Below are 19533 nucleotides of genomic sequence, written 5' to 3'. Positions count from 1 at the left end.
CACCTTTTTTTCCCTTCTGCTGACTTCAGCAAAGACTTATTCCCAGCCCTGTCCTAGGAGGAAGGAGCACCTTCCTTGGGTTGAGTTTGATGAGCTGGGGAAGGGAGGAGAGGTTGAGAACTGCAGAAAGATTTAGAAAAGGAGAAAATGTGGGCCATGTGTTACTGGGAGAGGATTTGAGTTCCTCTTCCTTGTAGGCCCTGGGCCAGATTTCCTTATATGTGCATTTACTTCTCAAACCAACACTAAGCACTAAGTACTTTTGTCCCCACTGTACATATGACAAAACTGAGGCTAAGAGAGAGTTTAAGTAACTTGCTCAGATCATGTTACTAGTAACAGCAGAGCTAGGACTTGAACCTGTGATTTTGAAGACTGTGTTCTTCTTGGCTGCATCACATTCTCTTAGGACAACTGATAGAACTGGTAGTCAATCCTTGCTTGAAAATAGAATAAAGGGCATGTGCTAGGTGCTAACTTTATTCCCTTGGTTAACCTGGTGGGAAGTTGAGGGACATGGATGAAAGCAGTCACTTCCACACTAACAACTGAGGAGGAGAGTGATGGCAAAGGGAAGGGCTTGGTGGTCCCAGTCAGTGCCCTTGTGTTCTCTGGAGGGCTCGGCAGCCACAGACTTGAAAGGCTCAAGGAGGGAGATGACTCTTGTTTCTTGTCCTTCATGCTTCAACCCCTGTGGGAGGGCAGACCTGCATACAGCTGATGTGAGCTTCCTCTACCTTCATCCCCCTTAGCTGTGGACCCATAGCTTTTGATGTGTGAGGCTGTGTACAGTTCTTAGTGCTTGAGAGTGTAGACTGCTAACACTGCTGACGAGGGCTAACTGTGCTGTCTTGTGCTAGTTGGAAGGACCTAGATATGGACAGTTAGCCTTAATCACTTAAAAAATTTTTTTTATTATAGTTGATTTACAAAGTTCTATTAATTTCTGCTGTACAACAAAGTGACCCGCTCATACATGTACATACATTCTTTTTCTCACAATATCCTTTATCACGTTGCATCACAAGTGACTCTACACAGTAGGACCTCATTGCTTATCCATTCCAAATGGAATAGATAACATCTACTAACCCAATCTCCCCAGTCCCCCCCCACTCCCTCCCCCTCCACAACCAAAGTCTGTTCTCCAGGTCCATGTATTTCTTTTCTGTAGAAAGGTTCATTTGTGCCTTATATTAGATTCTAGATATAAGTGATATCATACGGTATTTGTCTTTCTTCTTCTGCCTTACTTCACTTAGTATGAGAGTCTCTAGTTCCATCCTGAGTGTGCCTAATCTTGTCTGATCGTAGAGACTCTTACTCACTTTTTTCCACCTTTATCCAGCTTGCTGTGGAAGAACCAACTGCAGTTAATATTTCCGCAAGTGGTTTTGGATTTGCTATTTGTCAGGTAGGTAACAGTGTTTATTTTTATTCTGTTAAATATGACTTGCTATAATAATTCCTTGGTTTGGGGTACTGCTAAATCTTTAACTTAGATAACATGTAAAATTCTTAATGATTTATTTCTATGATGTAGGCAAAATAAATCTCTGTCTTTAATCAAAAGTGTTAGTGATGTTATTGGCTAGTGAGTAGACAGCAATGATATCGTTTGATAATCTACTGGGAGAGTATTACATGCTTTTTGAAATGAGGATTAAATTCCTCCAGTATAATTTGTGTGCATTGTTGGGAACTCCCACATTTTTTGTGAAAATAGAACTCAGAAATTGTATTTCCTGATAAAGTTTCAACTGTGAGTTTATAAGCAGATAGCCTTTTACTTACAATTTTTTAATATGCATCTAACAATATAAAGGTCAACATGATATTCCAAGTAATTGACTCAAAGGTGGAAAATATGTCCCTTTGATGTAAAATTTTATAGTAAATAAAACAATTAGATCCTGATGTATTCAGTGCTCTGCTATAGGAAGAAAATCCAAAGAACACTACCCTTTATGGTATAATTGGGATAGAATATAATGGAGGTGGTATGTAAATTCTGAATGGAAGCTATTAGACTTTTTTTTTCTATCTTGGCCACTCCACAGCACATGGAGTTCCCAGGCCAGGGATCACATCTGAGTTGTAGTTGGACCCTAAGCTGCAGCTGGGGCAACGCTGGATCCTTAACCCACTATGCCGGGCCAGGGATTGAACCTGCATCCCAGTGCTCCAGAGATACCACCAATCCTATTGGGCCACAGTGGGAACTCTGGGACACTATTGATAACACATGAACTCATGGGACTTGAGACCATGTTATTGGGATGCAAAATATGTGATGGCACCAAAAAAGATGACCTGCTTGGTTAGGAAAAACAAACCAAACAAACCTTGAAAGATTTACTGAGGAAGTTTAAAAAAAGGCTGCTATTGAGAAAAGGTCTTTTTTCAAAAACCAGTACAACTGTTCTGGTTGACAGAACAGACATGCTTGCTAAGACGTAATCCCAAGGATACATTGTCAGGTGTAATTTGGAAACTTCCAAATGCAAAGATTATTTTGTGTGTTGCTCAAAACACATTGAATGCTTTTTTAAAAATCCAGGAAAAATCACAGGTAATAGGAAGAGTATTCAATGAAAAGGATAGAAAGAGAAAAGAGTGAATAATTTGTTTTGGCCTTTATTAACAAAATGTGGACCTTCTGACTCCCAAGCTGTCTTTCAGTGTGCAGAGTAAATCCAAGAGTAAATAAATACACAGGGTATTTGAGATATGATTGAAAATTGTGTGTACTCAAGCCACCAAACTGGTTGAAATTCATTCCCGATAAACCACATGTAGGTAAATACTGAAGTCAGATGATTTTTATTGTGGTTTGAGGGACATGGCAGTAAATATGGTACCTGCTGGTCAGGATGTCTGCTAGTCCTGCATCTGTGTCAGCATGCAGAAAACCAAAGGTAGGGTCCAATAGACCCTTCTTGTAATGAAGAAAAAAATTTCCATAAAGCTGGTCACCCAGGAACAGGTATTGACATTTCCTTTATATTTCATGACATTTCCTTGATATTTTTGTAAGCATTCAAGAAAAAGGAGGGCACAGAAAAGGCTCAGATTTGCAGGCAATGGGAACCTCTTTGGGGTTGATAAAAAGCCTGTTGGAAATAAATGGCAAGCTTTCTTGAAGTTCTCTGTATGAGCATTTGGGCTCCACTGTGGGCCAAATATCAACTCTTAACACTTAGCTGTCAATGGGTATTAATGACAACCCAGAGGACAAATTTAGTAGTTGTCTTTGTTTCCCTAAGAGATTGGTCTCTAAAGGAAAGTGCATGCCTGGGGAAGGGATAAGGAAATCACAGAGACCATCTGCTCCAAGAATACACTTTCAATTATAGGTGAAGAAGAAGTTGAAGAATGTCCAGACAGTTATTGCAGAATGATCAGGGGATGGAGGGCTATATGATCTAGGTGTGGCAGCATAAGGCTTAGAGAGAGGGTTGTTTTTATTTGAATAAATTTTTTATTAATGAGAACTTTTTAAAATTAAAGTATAGTTGGTTTACAGTGTTGTGAGAGGACTTTTTTTTAAGTATGTAAATCCACAGTGGGTTCTAGATGTTTAGTTCTGAACAGTGTGTGTGTGTGTGTGTGTGTGTGTGTGTGTGTGTGTGTGTGTGTGTATGAGAGAGAGAGAGAGAGAGAGGGAGAGAGAGGGAGAGAGAGGGAGATGGAGAGAAATTTAGGTATAAGTAAAAGAAAATACAATATTATATACTAATAGTAATGAACCTTAGTAATCAAAAAAAGTGTAAGAGGTAAAGAATTTAAATAGATTCCAGTTCACCTTGGCATGGTGCAGGCCTAGGAGGTGTTGAGTACATTCCCAAGCTTCTGATCTTAGGATCCCTTTGAGAAAAGCACTGGCCCTCACACCTCCTCAGTGTCCCCACAGCACCACTCATGTTGCAGTGGGCACACAGTAAAACTGGAAAACATCCAGTTGACTTTCAGTGTGTTATATTTTCCTCATCTTTGAAAAACATTTTGTGATTTAAAAAAAAAAGCATTAGTGATTGAACAGGTTCCTGTTCAACTAAGGGTCTTGAATAAAAACATTTTATCTTCCTGAGAGTTTCTAAGGTTCGAGTTTGTGAAAAATGACTCTAATTGGGCAACAAAGCTTAAAAATTAGTCGCTGCCAAATGATCCTTTCCACAGAAAAGAAACACATGGACTTGGAGAACAGACTTGTGGTTGCCATGGGGGAAGGGGAGAGAGAAGGATGGACTGGGAGTTTGGGGTTAATAGATACAACTATTGCCTTTGGAATGGATAAGCAATGAGATCCTGCTGTATAGCACTGGGAACTATATCTAGTTACCTGTGATGGAACATGTTAGAGGATAATGTGAGAAAAAAGAGTGTGTGTGTGTGTGTGTGTGTGTGTGTATAACTGGGTCAGTTCACTATACAGTAGAAATTGACAGAGCACTGTAAACCAACCATAATGGAAAAAAATAAAAAGCATTAAAAAAAGAAGTTAGTGGCACCTTTCAAGAAAGTTGGCAGTAGTTTGGTTTTTTCCCTTGAGGGAATGTTTCACTTTCTGTGAAAAAAACAATACCCATGGATGGTGTCCACAATGATCTATGATACTTGGACTATTACCTAACAATTTTCTCAATTTAAAAAATCATTGTTTATAAACATTTTAATTGTTTGTTAATAATGATACTGTGTTAGGAAAACTAATTTTTTTCTAGGTTGAAGATTGCAGAGCTAGTTGGTTTATCCCAAAGACAGTCCTTACCTAATATTTAGAATACACAATGAAGGCAGTTTATTGCTGATAACTTATTATTTATGCTAATTTGTTATTTATTGCAGCTTAATGTTATTTATAATGTGAAAGATTCTAGATCTTCTAGAATCCGAAAATCTATTCAAGATCAAGAAGCCTTTGATTTAGACATTGCTGTTAAAGATAATAATGATGATGTCAATCACTTGAATTTGAGTGTCTGTACAAGGTTAGTATCTGAGCTCCTTCTTGTTCTCCTTCTCCTTAAAAATGTAGGTTTGAAGATTTAGTTAAATGTATATGGTTATTTATATATTTAGTTGTATAACTATACATATGAATATATACTTTTAACCATATAAATAAAGGAGTTGATTTAGCAAAGATTTCCATTATACATTGCACTTCAGATTGCAAACCAGAAATACTGCTAATTATATCTAAGTATTTCTCAACATGCTCACATTATTTACAAGCAGTCCTTGTATTTATAACACGTTTGAATAAAAATGTTTAATAAAACTCAGGTTTACTTTATAAAAACTTTAAATTAATGAAACATGCTTAATATTCCAAAATTGATTATTTATTTTTGTTAGTCATTTTTCTGTTAAATAATTACTCTAGGTTCATATTTAACCTTTAGTGTTATGCACTTAATTCAAAACTTTATAAGAACATGCAAGTTCAGTGGAAGGCATAGTTTCTTTTAGATACAGGGACAAATATTCCAGTTTAGAAGGTCCTCACCTTGGATACTTAGGCACTCTGAGCTTCTGGGAGTCTTTAATAAGATGACAATTAAACTCGGTCTGTGTCTAGAGCATCTGAGGATCTTGAAGGAAAAGACCCCTGACTTCACAGACTTCAGCTTTTTTGCTCATTCTAATGCACATGCAAGTTTAAGAGCAACTCCTTCAGAAAGTTCTCTTTCTGAACTTTTATAATCAGGAGACTTACAATTTCTTCCTTATCAGTCTATCCTCATGATTTGCTGTTAAGCTGGGTGTTACCGGAAAGATGCATTGGTATGGAGGAGCTTTTGCCTGCCCTTTTTAAATACTACCTGGTGTCTGGTTGACCTTGGGCTGGAGGTCACCACTGGAGGTCACTCTGAGCTGCCCATTGCTCTCAGGGTCGTCTCCAGGAGTCCCTCCAGGTGGTCACCCTTCTTAGCCATCGCTGTACCGTCTCCACTCTTTTGGGCCTTCTTGTTCCTGACATTGATATAAAATGTCAAATGTGTTTGCCCCTTCCTCACCTCCTGGGCATTTCGCCCAGCAGCACGGAGACATCAGAATCTCTGCAGTGGCTTCCTTCTCAGCTGAGGAGAAAGCAGGACTCCCATATACTTTACTAAGTTTGCACCTGGGTTCTGTTCCAGAAAAACAACATCAAGCTATTATTATTATTGTAAACAACAGCAACCTGCATTTATCACAAACTTATTTGCCAGGCATTATATCAAGCACTTGCATAGGCATTTCATTTAATCCTGAAAGTAACCTTATAAAGTGGATGCTGTTATTATCCCTGCTTTTCTCATTCACTCCTTCAGTTATTCCATCATTCAATAAATATTGGTTAAGTCTCCGAGACAGAAATTAATAAAAATAAATACTCAAAGAAGTGTTACCGGACTCAGGTCTGGCTGCTTGAAAATCAATACTTGAGAGGCAGTTGCTGGTAGAAAGGAAAGTTTCTTTAATCAGAAAAGCTGGCAATCTGGTGGACTCATGTCTCACCACCAACACTGAAGATTCTTCTTGGCCAGGACAGGGTTTTGTTTTGTTTTGTTTTTGTTTGCTTTTTAGGGCTGCTCATGTGGCATATGGAAGTTTCCAGGCTAGGAGTTGAATCACAGCTGCAACTGCTGGCTACAACCACAGCAACACCATATCCGAGCTGTGTCTACAACCTACACCACAGCTCATGGCCATGCCGGATCCTTAACCCTCTAAGTTAGGCCAGGGATTGAACCCATGTCCTCATGGTTACTAGTTGGGTTCTTTTCTGCTGAGCCATGATGGGAACTTCGGGGCTTCACTGTTTTTAGGGTCACATAAAGATGCAGGAATTTCACATCTCAGTCCAGCATCAGGTACCAATGGCAGTGGACTTCACTATGTAGAAGATATCTATATCTTTTTTTTCTTTTTCTTTTTTTTTTTGGAGGACCTAGAGAAGGGAAGTGTTTTCATGTCAGGATAGGGATTTTTATGTAAAGGACTAGATGCTGCTACCAGCTTTCTGAGAAAAATCTGCTTGGGGTTACAAATAACATTTTAAATGAACTCTTTCAGTGGCACTTTATAAAAAGAAGAGCTGGTGGGTGTTTCAAGCACTTTCTTCTCATCAGTAGGGTCCAAGCCTTTACTCACTTCAGACAAGGTTTCTCTGAGGAGAGGTAATATAACCACCTCTCTCCCCGGCTGGTGGAAAGAGTGGAAAGACAGAGTCAACCGAGGCACTTCTGACAATGTCCTGAAGTCATCATATTTGAGCAGCTGGTTGTTCTTCTCATCTGTAACTTTTGCTCCGGTTACAAACTCCTCAAGTTTTAGTGCCTGGCTTAGTTTTCAGTAGCATCTTTTCTGGCTGAGGGCATTGCCAGCAGACATTTTCAGCTGCCTGGATGGCCCAGTCTGCCACAGGCAGCACTTGTGCTCTCTGGCTTTTCAATCAGTCATGTTTGGCAGACATCCGTTTTGCTGCTTTAAAAAGTAAGATTTTCTACTGGCCCTTCTTGCTTTGGCCATTTAAAGGACAATAGGAACTAACTTAACAATGCTAAGAGACTTTCCTGTTGGAGAAAGACTTTTCCATCACCGCATTGAGCTCTTTTGGCTCCATGCAAAAAGCTCTTGCCACCTATTCATTTTAGAGAAATACTGATTTTTAAAGGAGACAAAATGGTGTTGGTGCCTAGATGCTTTGAAGCTGACAAGGAGTACCCCAGGGTTAGAGGACGAGCCATGTAATAAAACTTTCTGAGACTTGTCATTCTCTCCAAGTTGCCAAAGAAAACACAGAATGTGCTCCAAGGATGTGGGAGAAGAAAAGGAAGGGTTGTCCCTCCCCGTCTTCTTTCTCTCAAACCCAATGACGAGAAGGGCGTGGAGGACTTGGTCACAGTCTTTTGCTGAATGGTCCAGGATGCGTCCTTTACAGTTCCTGGCTTAGAGCTGGAGAGCTTGGTGCCATCAGCTTGTGAGAAAATGAAAAACACAGTGCAGTTTGGAATCAACCACGGGAAAACAGAAGCTGCCTGCTTCCGCCGGGGCAGAGGTTGCCCTCGTGACAGCCTATGGGCACATGCCTGCTGCATGCAGGCCTGTCATGCTTCTTGTCATAGGGGCCCATTCTCGTCCTCTGTAATTTCACACCTGTATGGAAAAGGGGGTACCTTTTTACAGTTTACTCCAGTGATTTTTTACTTCAGTGAAATAGTAAATATTTGGAATAGCACTAGGCAGTTTTGTTTTATTTATTTATGTATTTATGTACTTATTTATTTATTTTTGTCTTAGGGCCAAACCTGTGGCATATGGAGATTCCCGGGCTAGGGGTCTGATCGGAGCTGTAGCTGCTGGCCTATGCCAGAGCCACAGCAATGTGGGATCCAAGCCATGTCTGCAACCTACACCACAGCTCACGGCAACGCTGGATCCTTAACCCACTGAGCGAGGCCAGGGATCAAACCTGCAACCTTATGATTCCTTGTCGGATTTGTTAACCACTGAGCCATGATGTGAACTCCCAGCACTAGGCAGTTTTAATTTCTACATGAAGGTAGTTTGTCAACAGCTTTGGGTTTTCCCTAAAGGGTCCTCATCCACCCTCCCCTTTCTGCTTTAGGTTTCTGGGCCCAGCTAGAAGCGGAATGGCCCTCATGGAAGTTAACCTCCTCAGCGGTTTTACAGTGCCCTCAGACAGCCTTCCCTTGAGCGAGACGTTGAAGAAAGTGGAGTATGACGTTGGAAAACTCAACCTCTACTTAGACTCTGTAAGTAGAAAGATCCAAGTTTAATGTAAGTAACCTTTGATAAAGCTGTCACTTTTGTGTTCAAATGTACCTTGACTTTACACATTTTCTCAAAGTTGTTACTTTTTTTTTTCGTGTTTTATTGTCTCTACTTAAAAAATTTTTTTTTTTTTTTTTTTTTTTTTTTTTTTTTTTTTTGGGCTGTAACTGTGGCACATGGAGATTCCCAGGCTAGGGTCAAACCAGAGCCACAGCTGCCAGCCGACACCACAGCCACAGCAATGTGGGATATGAGCCATGTCTGCGACCTATACCCCAGCTCACGGCAACACCAGATCCCTAACCCACTGAGCGAGGCCAGGGATTGAACCCACAACCTCTTGGCTCCTAGTCAGATTTGTTTCCTTTGCGCCACGATGGGAACCCCCTCCACTTTTTTTTTTTAATGATTTTTATTTTTTCCATTATAGCTGGTTTACAGTGTTCTGTCAATTTTCTACAGTACAATAAAGAGACCAGTCATACATACATATATACATTCTTTTTCTCACATTATCCTCCATCATGCTCCATCACAAGTGACTAGATATAGTTCCCAGTGCTGTACAGCAGGATCTCATTGCTCATCCATTCCAAAGTCAATAGTTTGCATCTCTTAATCCCAGAGTCTCAGTCGAAGTTGTTACTTTGGCTTTTTGTGTCCCTGAATGACTTCCATGTGGCAGTCATCTATTTGTTTCCACTAAAAGGACATCATTATAAAATCGGTTTAGGTGCCTGCTTACTTACCTACTCTAATTCTCAATATCCCAGTAAAATGGAAGTAAGAATAATACCGATCTTGCAAGGATTGTTTTATAAGATAAATGATATAATTTATATAAAGTGCTCACCATGGTACTGGGTGTATAGAAATGCTCCCTAAATGTTAGTTTCTAAGGCTGTTTCCTCAGACGGTAAGAGAAAGAAATGTCTTTTACTTTGTCGTGAAGCCTTGGTCTGCCACCCTTTAAAAGTGTTTTGTATTTTTCAAGGTAAATGAAACCCAGTTTTGTGTTGATATTCCTGCTGTGAGAAACTTTAGAGTGTCAAATACACAAGATGCTTCAGTGTCCATAGTGGATTACTATGAGCCAAGTAAGTGTGTGCTGGAGTTCCTGATTCTTTAGGAGTTAAGCCAGGCCTAAGTTCATTCATTCATTCATTCATGGTGGCTATCTATTGGCTTGGCTGTGTAGGGGAGGGTGTTTTAGGGGAAGGGGATGGGGGGAAGCAGGGGGTAAACTTTCCATTCAAATGAAGACAATTGAGGAGTTCCTTGGTGCTCAGTGGTAGCGAACCCAACTAGTATCCACGAGGACGAGGGTTCAGGCCCTGGATCCACTCAGTGGGTTAATAAGGATCTGGCATTGCCGTGAGCTGTGGTGTAGGTCGCAGACATGGCTTGGATCCCAAGTTGTTGTGGCTGTGGTGTATGCCAGCAGCTACAGCTCTGCTTTGACCCCTAGCCAGGAACTTCCATATGCTGCAAGTGCAGCCCTAAAAAGCAAAGAAAAAAAAAAAAGAAGGCAATTAATAATTTACAAAAAGTAAATAATAGCATTTAGCACATGAAAAAAAAGTTATGCTTTGCTCGTAATGTTTTAGGTTTTTAACTCACAGTTACAAAATTTACAAAGAAAAATGGGCACAGCGTCTGGCTACGTTCATTTTCCAAGGTTCTGCCATGATTATAAACTCTCTCTCAGTTTTAAGGTGGGATTTTTTTCAGGAGAGTGTGAGCAGCACCTGCTGTGGACAGGCTGCAGCTGGGCTCCACTGTTTCTTCACCCAGGGAGTCTTGTTGTGCTAAAATTTACATGCTCTAACAGATTTTAAAATCATCTCAAGAAAAACATAGTCTGTTTGGAAAATAACTTGAGCCTCTTTGATTTTACTGGTGACTTCTTCCTTTATAAAACGTTAGGAATTCAGGCCATCAAAGCAGAGATGTGGTTTGGAGGTCACCTAGGTTAATTAGGATGCCTCTCTGTGCAGTCAGACCACCTTCCTGTGGGTGCTGTGATCTCTGGGCAAATTTCTGCCTGTAATAACATTCGTCTCATAAGCACTTGGGTAGCTCAGGGAGTCATTGGACTGCACAAGAGTCATGGGCATTTTCATGTGAGAGGTAGCTGTGGACACTCTGCATTCTGTGTTAGTATCTCACAGGTCCAGTACAGAAAGCCAGGTGATTCAGTCATTATATAGTGTTTTCATATTAGTTTGTACTATAAAATTTACCCAAGTTGAATAGTTTTTAGAGACTATGTGCTAAAAATTTTAAGACACTGAAATAAGGCACCACCTTCTTCATATGTTTTTTTGTTTTATAAAATTTATTATTATATGTATATATATTTGCTTTTTAGTGCCATACCTGTGGCATGTGGAAGTTCCCAGGCTAGGGGTCAAATCATAGTTACAGCTGCTGGCCTACACCACAGCCACAGCAACGCCAGATCTGAGCCACATCCATGGCTTTTGGCAATGCTGGGTTCTTAACCCACTGAGCGGGGCCAGGAATCGAACTTATGTCCTCATGGATACTAGTTCCCTCACCATAATGGAAATTCCCACATTTATTTATTTTTTAAATACAGTCCATGGGAACTATTTCTCCTCAATCATTCTCATGATTAGAACTTCACGGTGCATGCCTAGAAAATGTCGCTCTAAAATGAACCCTCGAGGAGTTCAGGACATCTTCAGTTTACAGTCTTTCCTGTTCCAGGAAGAGTTTCAGGTTGTGGTTGGGTTGTGGAGCAGCTGTGGTCTGTTTTCTCTCTTTTAATGCCGGCCAACTGCTGGTGGTACAGAAATTGGACCAAAAGCATTGTTTCTCTCTTGGATTTGGTTCTCAGTTAGGGTCCCTCTTAAGCACTTCAGTTGTTTCTTGTAAAGAAAAATAAAATTACGTGAAGAATGGAAAACTCGAAGTGTATTGAAATGCTCTGAAGTTTTGGCAGAGGCAACGTGTCTAAACAAAGACAGTGTGTAAGCCTATGTCTGCCTCTTGTACAGGGAGGCGAGCGGCGAGAAGCTACAACTCCAGAGCGAAGCTGTCCTCCTGCGACCTCTGTGGGGACATGAATGCCTGCGGGGGCTGTGACCGCACAGTCTCGGCCTCCCCGCCTCACCTGGCCATCAGCCTCCTTTGCTGCTTCATACTTCTGTTCTCTTTGCTGTTTTGGCTAGGATTTGCTTTCTAAGGACTCCATGTAACGTGTTCCTTTCCAGAAATCACATGGGATTGTCTTTTTTCCTAATCAAATATTGCTTCTATTTTGAAAATCAGTGCTTTTCTTTGTGTGGGGTTATTGGTGATGCTGGGGAGGGGTGGTCCTTTGTATAGCTGCTTAGATTTCTTCTTCCCCTGACTTCTGTATGGAACAGAAATCAGAATTATTATAGCTATATATTTCATTATTTCCCCCTCCTAAAATCTTTTAGGATTTTTTTGGTAGGTGTTTTCTCCAGAATAAATAATGTTATTTTAGAAGATTCTTTTTGTTTTCTAAAGGAAATGAGCCTAGGCTCTTAAGCACTGCTATTCATCAGTGTCTGCTTTCCTGTCATAGCTGGAGTTCTCCCTGGGAAATGGGAGGAAACATCTGAGGGAGGAGCTCAGCCTGAATCTTTTGAGTCCAGCTGTACCCTCTCATGACCCCTGTGGTTTCAGGACCTCCTTCTTGCTTTAGGATGGAGGTGGTGATTTTTTTGAAGGGAAATGGTGTTGTTACACTGCAAATGTGGTCACACATCTCAGCCCTTACCCTTCCTCTCTTTTCTCTCTGGAGGGAAGCAGAGGGAGGCTGGGAAGTGCTTGGAGGGGCTGGGGACCCTCCTGTGCATCCCCACATGCAGCTCTGTTTAGGCTGAGGGCCAGAGAGCATTGCAACATGTGTCTTATGTAGCTTGGAAGAGAAGATCCTAGACTGGAAGTCACATGCTAGTTGTGGAGACGCTAAGCCAGGGGTGGACCAAATCCTGTTGCTGAGCGACAGACTGACCTCCTCCGTGGTCTGGGAGAGAAGCTGGGGTTTGATGGGGATCAGAGACATAGAAAGAAGTCTGTGGCTGTGGCCAGGGTTCTGTGGAACCTTCTAGGCTCTGAGGTCTGAGTTTCAGACCAGGGGCGTCTAGTGCTTGCTCTGAATCTTACAGAAAATGCTTGAAATTTGAGCATCTGGGTCCTTGGTTGCTCTGTATTCAGAAGGTTAATATTCATTTATCTGGGTGAAATTTTAAAGAAAGATTCCTTTCTTCCCCCTTCCATGTTTTTCCTCTTTTCTCTCTTCCCTTTTCCTTCTTTTCCCTTCTTCCTTTCCTTTGAAGTATATTGAAATATTTTAGATATATTAAAAACTTTAAAAATCTTGCTCAATCTAAAAAGTGGCTTAATTTTGCTGCTGAACTCCATAGCATTTCTTTCAAGGAGATGTGGGAGCATAGTTGTCATGGGTTCCAAAGAGACTTCAGGACAGTATTTTCTACTGTTCAAAAATAAATCCAAGAGTAAAATATGCAAATAATATATTTTAAAAAGAATGTCTTTATTTTCATAAATTTAAAGAAATTACAGTGGAGTAGATGTCCATGGATTGCTTATGGATGTTTTGGACACAAAGGTAGGAATTACTAACATTCAGGTTTTTAAAGCCTGAAACCTGTGAGTAGAAAATAGATGTTTAGAGAGCAGTTAAATATCAAATACATAATTATCTTATATTTATTTTCAAGTGGGAAAAAGTTTTTAATTGTGGTACATCTTTGAAACAGTGTGATCTGAGAAAGGCACTTGTATTTGGGCCCTCCTGTGTGGGGTTTTTTCTTTGGAGATGAAAGTATTTTACGGTGAGGTTGGAGGAGGGTATTGGTCAAGGATGCCCCATCCTTACCCCACTGCCGGGGGTGCTCAGACTGATCATCAGTAGCTTATGCTCTGTAGTGGGGGATTGTATTGCACTGTTACTGTAGAAAACACCAGAATGGAAAGCCACTGCAAGATAGCTTTTAGCCTTTTTGAGACCATATTTCCCCATTTAAAAATTAGAATTCCACTGGTTTTTGTGAACGTTTTCAGATTTTCAGGTTCAAAACTCACTGTGTAACATATTGTAATACATCTCTTTTTGTTATAAAGACATGAAAAATAAGGAGGAGGAGGGGATTGAGGAGAAGAAAGAGGTGAAAGAGAGGGTCAGCAGTGTGGCAGGCCAGGCCGGAAGGGCCTGGCGTGGGGTTAGGGAGGGGTGCTGGGCTGCCTACCTCCCTCAGGCCTCTCTGCGCTGCCTCTGCTGCAGCAGTGGCCTGGGGTTGAAAGGATCCAGAAGCCACAGACACTGGGGAAAAGGAGGACCCATAGCAGTAATGACTAAGAACATCAACTCTTTTCTTCCCATGCTATGAGGAATAACATTAGAAACTTCATTTTACCTTTAAGTTTGCTTATGCCGAAGCTTGTCCTTTAGAGGCCATCAGTTTCATTTACTGATAGAAACTAAAGTCTCCCCTTCTCTCCCATGGAAAGAAGACACTAGCATATGTCGCTTCCTCATTAAGACACTAGCATATGTCACTTCCAGTTTTGAGACTAGATAAATGATTTTTTTTCCATTATAGCTGGTTTACAGTGTTCTATAAGTTTTCTACTGTACAGCAAGGTGACTCAGTCACACATACATATATATATTCTTTTTATCACATTATCCTCCATCATGTTCCATCACAAGTGACTAGATATAGTTCCCTGTGCTATATAGCAGGGTCTCATTGCTTATCCACTCCAAATGCAATAGTTTGCATCTATTAACCCCAAGCTCCCAGTTCATCCCACTCCAACCACAAGTCTGTTCTCCAAGTCCATGAGTTTCTTTTCTGTGATAAGGTTTATTTGTGCTGTATATTAGATTCAAGATATAAGTGATATCATACAGTATTTGTCTTTCTCTTTGTGACTTACCTCACTTAGTATGAGATCATTTCCAGTTTTGTCTGGCCAGCGGTTCCAGAAATGGAACATTGCTAATAACTAGTAGGCATAGAATTCAAGGACAGAACAACGCTGTTGTACTTGGTTTTCACCATCTTGCTACCTTTGGTTATAATTCTAAAAGAGAAATTAAAGCCCATTAAAATATGCTGAATCAATGAAGTGCTTTCATTTATTATATTGTTCTGTTATACTTCATGTTTTTATTTTTTTAATTTTTTTCTAGATTCATTTTAATTTTTGCTGAAGCAGTTTGACCTGGTTTTCTTTTTTCTTTTTTTTTGATAATGATTTTTATTTTTTTCCATTATAGCTGGTTTACAGTGTTCTGTCAGTTTTCTACTGTATAGCAAGGTGACCCAGTTACACATACAGGTATACATTCTTTTTTCTCACATTATCATGCTCCATTATAAGTGACTAGATGTAGTTCCCAGTGCTATACAGCAGGATCTCATTACTTATCCATTCCAAATGTTTTTAAAACTATCCCAACAGTAACATCTTTGGTTTAGTGTTTTGGTTCTATTATAATCTGTGGAGCATTGAACTAGTATAAAACCCAGATATACATCCATTGCCTAACAGTTCATTACTTATATACACAATGATAGCATATTATTAAAGATAGCATATGTATAATTGATAGATTCTACATGTGGGAATCATCAGAAATATATATAGCACAATTCTCCCTGCTCCCATTTTTTTTGAGCATAGGTATAATTTTTTAAGGTAATATTTAACCATAATTTCCATTTATGTTAACTTTAGCTATAGGTAGTTTGGTAATAAATGCTAATTATCTTTATTTTGATACAATTCAGTTATTTTGATATAATTCCATTTGATATCATTCACCTTTTCTGGCTGTCCTATGATGTTTTAAAAAAATTGAAGGTGTGACTTTTCTTTGTCATTCTTTAAAGGAGCCATTTTATTAACCTTCTGCATGTAATCTGGAGTTATTTGTAACAGGCTTACTTTCGCTAATCTGCTTTATCGAAGGATAGTACTGATTTCCATAAGAACATGTTGTAAATACCTCCTTGACAAGGTTTCGTGACATAAGGGCAGTACTTACTTGGAGTTTGTCAAGTGGCGACCATGGGTCCAGGTGCCATAATGTATTCTTAGGTGCATCGTTTTCTTGCACTTTGTAAATTTGAGACACTTAGAGTAAGTGGACTCACTCTTGGATAAACCTCAGTAAAGCCTTCTGTTAGAAGAATATTTATGATTTTTTGTTTTGTTGTCATATTTCAATAAGGCATAGCACTTTTAAGAACTAAAAATTTCATATCTATTCAAATGCTATTCATGTTAACATTAAATTCCTTAAGTTATATTGGGAGTAATTTGAAGTGCAGTTATTTTTTATCACCACTTTGAATAGTAGATCATTATCCTACTTTCTTCAGGAAACTAAGCCACAAATGTACATTTTTAAAGTAAGTATATATTGGGGCCAGCAGACTTTTTTCAAAACTGCCTCTAGCAATTGTTTTGTGTTTTCTTGTGCCTCATCAACATTGTGTCATTCCATAAAATGTTGCCATTTCAATTCTTGTAACACAGGAATACATGTTTCCTAGGTGATTGCTGAGTTTCTCACTTCACAAGGTGCTTATGCATTGGTATGTGTGTCTCTGTAATAGGAATGATATTGATATAACTACTACATATTTAAAAATAATTCTATTTTCTCATGGCCACGATTCACCATTCTTCTGCTGGTGTATTGAATCAAGGGTAGAGGATAGGTCTGTGTTACATTTATAGATCTTTAAGATTGATCTTTGATAGATTTAACAGAATGTGGCTGCATTCTGGTCCTTCAAGACTTTGTGTTTTGGATTTAGTAGTAGGCTGCAGTTGATCTGGTAGAGACAATTTCTTTTGTACAAGAAAGCTTTGTAAGATTTTATTCATAAATCCCCTATTTTGAGAAGCTGTTTTGTATATGAAAAGGATACTATTGAAAACACATTATTTTCCCAGAAACCAAAACTTTATATGTCAAACCAGGGTGATTCCTAATGTTTAAATTTTAAATGTTAGAGTGTTGCTATTGTACTTGAGTGTGTATTCAATAGGAAATCATGGTTTATCAATAAAAATGAAAATTTCCATCTGTTTATTGTGTGTTATTTTAATTTTAGTTTAAATCATGTTTACAGCATATCTCCTTTACCTCAGCCTGGTTAAGGGTGAGATATGGGATGAGGGGAGGTTTGAGGAGGGATTATTGTGCTACAAGATTCGATGTGGAGTTCCTGTCGTGGCTCAGCGATAACAAACCCAACTAGTATCCATGAGGACATGGGTTCCATCCCTGGCCTTGTTCAGTGGATTAAGGATCTGGTGTTGCTGTGAGCTGTGGTGTAGCTGGCAGCTATAGCTCCAATTTGACCCCTAGCAGGGGAACTTCCATATGCCTCAGGTGTGGCCCTAAAAAGCAATAAATAAATATAGAAATAAATTTAATGACATCCTTAAACAACAGTAGACATTTAGATTATCAAATAAATCTATATCTCAGCCATAGGAAACTCAGGTTGGGGACTGTGGAAAGCTGTAGTAAGTAATTTTTTGAAAATGTCTATAATGATAATTTCCAAACTTGGATGATTATCAGACTCCACTAAAGAATCTGGTTTTTAACAAAAAACAAAAACAAAAACAAACCCTTGGTTTATTCTAGAAATCCTAATTCAGTAGGTTTAGGATTAGGTTCTGAATCAGAATTGATTCCTGATGACGGTTTTAGTCTTGGAACCCCTGGAACATATAATGGCTTCATGCCACCATGGCTTCTTTAATGTGGGTGTGACCTGCCACTTGCTCCAAGCCAGTAGAGTGGCGAAGTGACTGGACGTGTCTGAGATGGTAGCACATCTCCCCCCCACACCCAGGTCTGTCCTGCCTCTTCTGAAGACGTCAGTGTCCAACACCTCTATAGCGACAGGGAACTGAATACTGAGCACAGAAGTATCTTCTCCTCCAGTTGAGCTCCCTAGAGACTGAAGCCTTAGCTGAGGCTTTGGTTTTAGCCCAGAGACTAGACAGTGAGTCCTGCTAAAGGCCCAGAATTGACCCACAGAAACTGAGAAAACAAACGTGTGTTGTTGGAAACCACTAAGTTTGTGGTAATTTGTTGCACAGCAATAGAAAATGAATATACAAAAGTAAATCAGTTCTGTTTTATGCGGCCAACTTATTCCTAAGATACAGCTGGTATTGCCAGTGTCTCTGCAGTTCCCAGGTGCCCAGCCCTCCCCACACTGACACTTCTGTCATTGAACCAAGGAGGAGCCATGCCCTCTAAGTTATCATTGCTCCAAGGCCACTCCAGTCTCCACACTGCAGTGGTGACTTTTTCTTTCCCTGACTCCGTGCTAGACTTTATTCCCTGGACAGAGTGGGTCTGCTCACGCCTCAAAGCTCACAGAACGTCCAGGGGAAACTGTCCTTCAATGTCTGCTGTAGTCTGTTTCTCCCCCCCCACCCCCATTCGTCCTCTCTCCTCCCCCCTTCCTCTCCCCTCCCCCTCTCCTCCATCTCCCCCATCCTGTCTCTCCTTTCTCTCCCTCTCTCCCCCTTTTTCCTTTCTCCCCTCTTCCCCCTTCCTCTCTCCCCCCTCTTCTTCTCTCTCCTTCTGTCCCCCCTCCCCCTTTCCCTCCCTGACCCAGTTTCCTCCCTCTCCCTTTCTTCCACTCTCCACCTCTCTCCCCACTTATCCTCTCTCCCTCCCTCCTCCTCCCCCTTCCCCCTTTCCCTCTCCCTGCTCCCTCCCTCTCTCCCTTTCTCTTTGACTCAACCCTAAATCCTAGAGGCTGGACCACATGCCATGAGGTTCTCCCACACACCTGCCTCTGACCTACACAATCTCTACTCTCCCCTCACACCTTCAAGCACAGATGGTGTCCCAGGGCTGCCAGGAGTTCACTAGATGCATTCATATACAGGTAAATGGGCTTTGGTGCCAGGCAGATCTGGGCGACCCTCTTCCCCTCTCGTGTATGTGGGGTGAAGTTTTTCTAAATATTATCAGTTTCTCTGTCTTTAACTCACTCCACTCCAGGGAGACAGATCTTTCTAAACTGTCACTTTAGGAAGAGAGGCCAGTGGACACAGCCCCTGCTTCTCCATCCAGGGTCCCATGTCAACACCCTCTTCAGTTCCATTGTGCTGGTGAGGCCTTGCTGGGCCCAGTGCTGCCTCAGGTGGGAGAGGGAGTCTGGCCGGAAATGGGCAGGGCCACTTGGTTGCCACACCAAGCTGTATCTTCCAACTTATGCTTTATTGGGGTAGAGCAGATTTTTTGGTTCTTCCATCTGTTGACTTCTTCCCCACCAGGTGGTTTATTGCACTCCCTGAGATCTGAATGCCTACACCAAGAGGATGATCTTGGGCAGGTTTTGCAATATCTGATACCTGTGCATTGTTTGATCAGTTGTGGCTGTGACTCTATGTCTGCATGTGTTGGTGGACAGTTTTGGTTCTTGCTGTCTGTGATGACTTTGTGTAGGAGGGAAGAGACCCCCCCCCAGGGAAGGGACCCCCCCCCCCAATTCTCCAGCTGAGTTTTTGCCTCAGGGTGGGTCCCTTTGAAGCCCACAGCCTGTTCTGATGTCGTCTGTGATGCCCACAGTGGACCAGGGGGGACATTTGGCTCAGTTGATGTGTTGTTCTCTTTCCCTTCCTGCACCTACTTGGCCATCATTTCTGCTGTAGTGATTCATGGACAGT

General features: G+C 40.8%; 1 protein-coding gene across 2 annotated transcripts in view; it reads left to right on the top strand.

Moving 5' to 3' along the window:
- Positions 1-16917, top strand: part of CD109 (CD109 molecule) — a 159405-nt gene extending 142488 nt beyond the window's left edge. For both annotated transcript variants that reach the window (XM_001927545.6, XM_021092387.1), the window contains 5 exons: positions 1349-1414; positions 4849-4991; positions 8621-8768; positions 9782-9884; positions 11811-16917. In XM_001927545.6, coding sequence (XP_001927580.3) covers positions 1349-1414; positions 4849-4991; positions 8621-8768; positions 9782-9884; positions 11811-11998 — 648 coding nt within the window. In that variant the 3' untranslated portion in view covers positions 11999-16917. The remainder of the gene's footprint in view (positions 1-1348; positions 1415-4848; positions 4992-8620; positions 8769-9781; positions 9885-11810) is intronic.

Source organism: Sus scrofa, chromosome 1 (assembly GCF_000003025.6).
Source record: "Sus scrofa isolate TJ Tabasco breed Duroc chromosome 1, Sscrofa11.1, whole genome shotgun sequence".
Classification (NCBI taxonomy): domain Eukaryota; kingdom Metazoa; phylum Chordata; class Mammalia; order Artiodactyla; family Suidae; genus Sus; species Sus scrofa.
This window is presented reverse-complemented; position numbering and strand designations above follow the sequence as displayed.